At 43.2% G+C, this 6,982-nt stretch overlaps 1 protein-coding gene across 1 annotated transcript; it reads left to right on the forward strand.

Annotated features, from left to right (window-relative positions):
- Positions 1-4,521: 4,521 nt before the first annotated feature.
- On the forward strand, positions 4,522-6,769 carry LOC112287289 (putative pectinesterase 15). The gene is made up of 6 exons (XM_024530168.3): positions 4,522-4,958; positions 5,129-5,291; positions 5,462-5,624; positions 5,754-5,797; positions 5,969-6,204; positions 6,312-6,769. Exons 1-6 carry the CDS (start codon positions 4,600-4,602, stop codon positions 6,457-6,459), a joined length of 1,113 nt encoding a protein of 370 aa, XP_024385936.1. The 5' UTR covers positions 4,522-4,599; the 3' UTR covers positions 6,460-6,769.
- Positions 6,770-6,982: the final 213 nt, after the last annotated feature.

Below are 6,982 nucleotides of genomic sequence, written 5' to 3' on the forward strand. Positions count from 1 at the left end.
ATCCATATAAAAACCTTGCCATAACTTTTGTAGTGTGAAAAAACGTTATTGGATACTGTTCCCTCACAGTGGAAAATCAGAAAGATGCTGCTTTCAATTCAACGTGTGCAATCAATCACTGGTTTAGTTGATAGATGACTTTGTGGGTTGCAAAGGTTGTTAAAACATGGGGGTGAAGTTCACGCTTCATGGAAGTGAAGTGAACAGATTTTTCCTGCTCACTGAAGAGGATCTTCGATGCCCCACATGCCAACTTTCTGATACCCATGAATGTAACCCATCTTTTTCGCACTTCTTAACTCCTCTTTATACTGTTGGTCGGCGGTTTCGGTGCATGTTGTTCAATTCCATGCCGTGAAATTGCTCAGTTAAATTCATTGGCTCTCAGTGTTGAAAACAACCAGACCAGATGATTGCATTCGCAGAGCTCGGAGTGCATGTTTGTTTGCTAAGCTGCAGGAGAACAAGTGGTTTATTTCTCAATTGTGCCTTACTGCAGAATTCATGACTCTTACCGTTATCAGTCCTTCGAAACTAAAAAGATTTGCGATACATTTTTCTGATGGTTCACTAGGATATAAGCTAACAATGGACGCTGATAAATCCTCATGATGTGGTACTCAGTATTACCGTAGCTTGGAAGTCAGTATTTCGGCCACCGAAACTGCGTGCAGACATCTCTTTGGAAATCATCACAAGCATTTCAGAGACTGTCAAGTGCTTGTTTTAACTCATGCGTCAGTCAGTTAAACAGTGGGAAAGCTCTGCTGCATTATCACTCAAGGTTTTATTTGTAACGGTCCCATTAATGTCGATTAAAGGATTTTAGGTTCTAAACAGTCGTGGCTAGTTCGTGAGCAAGTCTTGGAGTTTTCGATGTGCTCTCACCTTACTGTTCTAAAAAACTGGCTATACCATGCTAGTCAAGTGGCTGTGGAGCTACTGCTGGTTCTGACTAATGCATAAGAAAGTTGAAATACTGCTACTGATGATGTAATACATACACAATTGCAGGGATAGCTCAGTGTTGCTCAATCATTGTAGAACCACGCGAGGGAGCATCCTTTGGGTTTCAATGTCAGCATAACGAGCGGACAGGGTTGCCGAGGCCTGTGAGGGCTGGCCTCTTCAGCTGGCGGTAGATGTTGGGATTTGATCCAGAGTCTCGATGCAGATTGACGCCCCTGTGACAATGACGACGACGACGACAACAACAACTACAAGAGGATGGCCAATTCCAGCGTTGTGTGCCTCCACGGACGTGGTAACTGGTGTCAGTCCTGCAGCCGCCCAGTTGTGTGTGACTTGTGGCAGACGATTTGTTCAGCACGCATGTCCTGCAAGTGATCCAGACAGGACTCGTGGGACCCTTTCCTGTCTCCATGATTGGGACTGGACAGCGCAATCTGCCAGAATGCTAAAATCGACTCCACATACAACAGGCATCGCGGAAGGATAGTTGTCGTTCTCACCCACCTTTACCTATATCTGAGCCGATCCTGTGCATGGAATCTGCATTCCCGTCACATCGCAGTCCTCGAACTTCACATATTCTCGAACATCGAATCATGCCTATACTTACCCTGAAAGATGTCGATCCTAACCTGATCGGAGAGTCTTTAAAAAATTACGTTTCAGAATCGGAAATTTGTAGAGTTTATGATCCGTGCATTGAACGTGGATCAAGGTTAGCGCACCCCGGAACCTTTGTCCTAAAGCCTGCGTTCTGAGTTGTTGGCATTTGTACAATTATGCAGAAGGTAGAATCTAATGAAACGGAAAGCAATATGTTAGGACTGCAAGTGATAGAGTGCCTGAAACTGGTATTGTAAAGTAGGCAGTAAAGCAGTACGGTTTTGAGATTGCGTTGGTACTAGCCCACTAACCCAAACAACCTGTGCATTATAATCTCGGTTCTCTGCAGTAACGTGGTGCAAATGTAACATGGCAACAGTATCTGCAACGACGACAAATTCTTTGTCATCATCTTTCACCTTCTTCGAAAATTTCTCTTCGGTTACGCCCAGCTCTTGGGACATGCTATTGCCATCTGCCACGATGTGCAAAAAATCTAGGTTTCTTTTGTCGATGTTTTTAATCGTATTTTCCTTTACTATCCATCACTTGGTGACAAAGAAAACATGTTTCACCTCACCCTCTGCAGTTATGTGCTGAATTTCATTTATCGGTTTACTCATGAGAATGCTGCCAAATTGTTGACACAGTCAAGATGCCTTGCTGTCGATTATCGAAGGAAATAGTAACAGTGTTTAAGGATATCTCCCAAGAACTCGAGTACTTTTATGCTATGCCGATGGCCTATTGAAAGTACTCAGTTCACACTTATTGAATGTGCAACATGCTTACCTTATTTTTAAGTGTTTATGTCTCATGAATGGTACAGCTTTAGGGAACTTCACTTCACATTGCCAGTTCCGGTGTTGTCCAACTAGCAACAATGCCCACATGTAAAAACTGCACTCAACTTTCCGACAGTGGGTATTTATTTTCAGTTTTCAAATTTAGCCAGGGTGTCACAACCATGGACAGTGAGGTGTCGACTCCAGCAATTTTCCTACAAGTATTCTGGTTTCATTTTTACAGTTACTCAAATAATTTCTTAAGGTTGACTACTAATCATTACTCAAATCCCAAATATCACGGGTCGATTCCTCAATGTCTTCCTCGAAATTCCTGCAGCTTTTGAGCTGTGCAAGTAAAATTGCAAAAATCTAGAGATAATTAGCCGAGAACAATGCAAAATTACAACTTCACAAAAAACCTCAGAGTTGTTTCAAGCACTCCGTACCCAGGTTCGTAAAGTAAAGAAGTTCTTCACAACAATATATATATATATATATATATATATATATATATATATTGGGGCAGACAATGTTATGGAATGTTAGCTTCCATTCATCCGAAGTTAACATTGAAAGTTCAAATTTTCCTCCGCCAGTTGCTCTAATTTTCGATTAAAGAGACAATTTTCAGTAGCTAATGTGCGTTTAAATTCTCAGCATACAACTTTTTACTTTAAATTTCTAGGGCGAAGCAGTGAGGAATTCAATGAAAGGACTAGCATCTATGCCACGCCATGGTCAATCCACCAACAGTACCAAAACAAAGTTCTCACCCAGTTGACGTGTCAGAGGCCGTAGAACACGTCATCGCTTATATGTGGAGCTTTTGAAGCTCAACAGCAAGGACTTTCACACCACAAAGCCTGACAGGTCACAACGAGGCAGAAACCAGCTCTCGTTGATTTGTGGGTAGGACACTGATTACTATTTGCGTTTGAGTGTCATTGCTGCAAAACTACTGGAAGCTCACACGATCGGTGGTTGAGTGGAGCCTTCTCCGAGCTTCTTCGAGCATGCACTCAACAGTCTGAACAATCAATGAAGGGGATCTGCACTTCGGCTGCGTTGGCTGTGCATGTGGACGCTTTCATTGTGAGTTCACTGTTTTCCTGACAGCTCGTGTGCATCATGCATCAGTTCAACTTCGCTACCTCGAGGAAACCATAAGTGTCAGTCTTCGTTTCTTCAATTTGGAAACTTGTGTGAAGAATCAATGAGATAGCGAGAGAGAGAGAGAGAGAGAGAGAGAGAGAGTCTAATATGTAAGCCTATATCCTTGATTCAGGTTAAATTCCCCGTCGGTCACGACGTTGAGCCTGCATGACCGGAAAAGTTGCACAAGGGGAAAAATCTAATCTAGGTGATTTGTAAGAATGTGGCTCCATCTCCGTCAATCCTAACATTATCCACTTTACGTGTCACATGTTGGATGATCGTATGGAGCTTGGAGAGTTACAAGGACATTGCTGCTATTTTAAAGTTGTGCTTGCCTGTGCAGTTTCAAAGTTATTTATAAAATAATATAAGTAATTATAATATAATATATTTATAATAATATATAACAATAAATTCATATTATAATAATATATTATCTTTATATTTATAATAACTTAACATCAACTTATAATTTATAAAATATACCGTTGAGCTTCAAAGCTCCAAGTCTAAGAGATGACGTGTTAATAGAGCCTTCAGTACTTAACGTCAACCAAGTAGGAATATTATTTTGGCACTGGTGGTGGCTTGACCATGGCGAGGCACTAAGCATCATGCGGTTGCTTGATCTTAGCGGCTCCGAATGAATTACGTCAATGCTTTGCGTAGAAATTCAAAGTGAAAAAAGAAGCTTGGAATCAACCAGAATATATTTGGTGAACATTTTGATGAAAATTATGTTTCCAAAATCACTATGCCATGGGTACTGGATAAGGCTTCGGCGCTAACTTTAGAAAAGCGACGTTTCATGCCACGGAGTCAACAGCACTAACAGTCCTCAGTCATTGTGGCAAATAGCGAATCGATCCCACACTCAAGGACCATCTCCGTGTCAATTAAAGAATAGTTGTGCTGATGAGTATCGGTGCGGTTCATGCAACAGCGACCTCGCAACATAGTATATTTATCTTCAGAAACTCATTGGAATTCGATTCAGCTTCGACTCTAGGCTCTTGGTGGTGAGCTGAAGAAGCTTGACAATCTTGTGGAAGCGCGTTTGGTCGAAGCTTGATCACACGTGATGGCGACTCATCGGGTTGCCAACCTTCAGCTGACCCTTCTATGTCTGTGGCTTCATTGTGGAGGATTAGTGCTGGTGACTGTCGGGGCAGCCCATGCTGACCCCAAGAAGACGATCAACCGGGATGCAGTGGAAAAGGATTTTTTCTCCTGGGTTGCAACGATGGAGCAGAATCACCAGGCTCACATCACGGCAGATACAGCTGAGATGACTTTTCAAGACTTCAACGGTGGTACTCTTGCTGCAGCTAATACTCTTGTGGTAGGCGCTGGGGGGTACAAGACGGTGCAGTCTGCTGTGAATGATGCAGCTTCCGGGGGATCTAGGACCATCATTCAGATTAATTCAGGAACATACCGGTCAGAATTCTCACAATTTTTCGACCATCGTGTGGGCTCTCATCGCAGATCACATGCAAACAAGCCTGTGATGAATTCCGCTTGCAGTTATGGTTGCAGAATTGGCTTTTAAGTTTTTCAGAGACCTTCCTAGTACTTCTACTTATTGTCAAGTACTTTTGCTTTGGCAGGGAGAAGGTAACAGTACTGAAGGGGAAGACGATCACTTTCCAAGGTGTTAACAATCCGGTAATTGTTTACGATGATACTGCGGGTTCAGCAGGGAGCACTTCTAACAGTGCCTCAGTCACGATCCTTGCCGACAATTTCATTGCCAGAGGCGTAACTTTCAAGGTAGATTACAAGAATGTTGAAATTTAGCCGAGTCTGAATGCTTTCATTCGCTAGTGGAAAGATTCACACTGTCACCAACAGATTCCTCCTCATGAAAATGTTCTATTGGTGAGCGATTCGATCGAAGGTCCACCTCACATATGATTGTTGGAATTCATGAATCTCTGTAGAACTCGGCTCCTGCCCCTCCTGGAGGCGCTGTCAACAAGCAAGCTGTAGCGCTTCGAATTTCAGGCGACAAAGGAGCGTTCTACAACTGTGCCTTTATAGGCGCTCAAGACACGCTCTACGATCAAAAGGGCCGTCACTACTTCAAGGATTGTTACATAGAAGGTATGTTAATCACTGTCTTTCAGCATATTGAAACAAATCCTTACAACGTCTCAAACTACTGAAAATATTTATTTTTCTTCTTCTCATGAAAACTTGAACCAACGTTTTCATGGTTGTGGGATTCACCAGGCAGCATCGACTTCATCTGTGGAGACGGGCAATCGCTTTACAAGGTGTCACCTCGCCCTAGCAGTAAAATCATCGCCACAAAAAATATATATATATATCCAGCTTGAAATGCAATCTACTCATATCATCTTCGTCACAAATTGAACGATCAAGCACCTTTTCAAGAGCGAACCCTGAACCAGAATTAACGCTTTCGTATTCTGTTCAATGCGCAGAATTGTCAGTTGCACTCCATAGCCAACCCGGGAAGCGGATCGATAGCAGCGCAGAAGAGAACAGGCGACACCAGTACAGGCTTCTCTTTCGTGGGCTGCACAATCACAGGCAGTGGACCCATCTACTTGGGACGCGCGTGGGGTCCCAACTCCCGAATCGTCTTCATCTACTGCAACATAGCGGACATCATTCGACCCGAGGGATGGCACAACTGGGGAGACAGCAGCAGGGAGAAGTGAGCCAAACCATGAAACATTCGCCCATGTTTTTCCATGTCTAGAACACACTACTAGCTCCAGCCTGATTCTTCCACTGCAACTAACACGCTAATGTGCATTGCAGGACGGTGTTCTACGGCCAATACAAGTGCACCGGAGCAGGGGCCGACCAGAGCAAACGATATGGCTGGTCTCATGAGCTCACAGAGTCGCAAGCTGTTGCACTTTCTTCCATGACCTTCATTGATGGAGCTAGTTGGGTCCAGACATAACTCCCACTTCTAGATCTCTGATTCACCATGTGACTGCAAACTAGCAACACACTCACACAACTTCACCGCTTTCGGTCACACCGCTCCCTTGCAGTTCCATGTTTGTTTGTGGTGGTATCAGCTTCGGAGTTCTCAGTTTGTGTAGGTTTGGAACTAGATCGGTCAATTTGCCAGAATTCATGCATTCGAATCAAGTATTCTGTTCTTCCTACGTTTCTTCTTCTACTGTAGAATGTTACAAAGTGTACAGCGTACAGTGCCCGTTCCCATCGCTGCAGGTTTCATTAATAAAACTTCAACCTTTTCCGTAGTTCCAAGAGTTGGGTTCTTTGCTGATGGATGCCTGGGTCTTGTTCTGTACTGCAAATTTGTGTTTTTTTCTTCTTTTTTTAAATGTTGATGAGGTTGATATAAGGTTGACAATGAAGGGAAAAAAGGATATTTTTGTCAGAATTGGTACCAAGTTGAGGAAGTTGAGGAAGTTGAGGAAGTTGAGGAAGTTGAGGACTGCAGTGTTTGCTGT

The sequence above is a fragment of the Physcomitrium patens genome, chromosome 10 (genome assembly GCF_059467195.1).
Source record: "Physcomitrium patens ecotype Gransden chromosome 10, ASM5946719v1, whole genome shotgun sequence".
In the NCBI taxonomy this organism is placed as follows: domain Eukaryota; kingdom Viridiplantae; phylum Streptophyta; class Bryopsida; order Funariales; family Funariaceae; genus Physcomitrium; species Physcomitrium patens.

What these genes read in the sequence shown, in the direction of transcription:
- LOC112287289 (XM_024530168.3), top strand. Translation starts at nt 4,600, where the DNA reads ATGGCGACTCATCGGGTTGCCAACCTTCAGCTGACCCTTCTATGTCTG. An exon ending in ATTAATTCAGGAACATACCG is followed by an intron (nt 4,959 to 5,128) that starts GTCAGAATTCTC and finishes TTGCTTTGGCAG; the next exon opens with GGAGAAGGTAACAGTACTGA. An exon ending in CCAGAGGCGTAACTTTCAAG is followed by an intron (nt 5,292 to 5,461) that starts GTAGATTACAAG and finishes GAATCTCTGTAG; the next exon opens with AACTCGGCTCCTGCCCCTCC.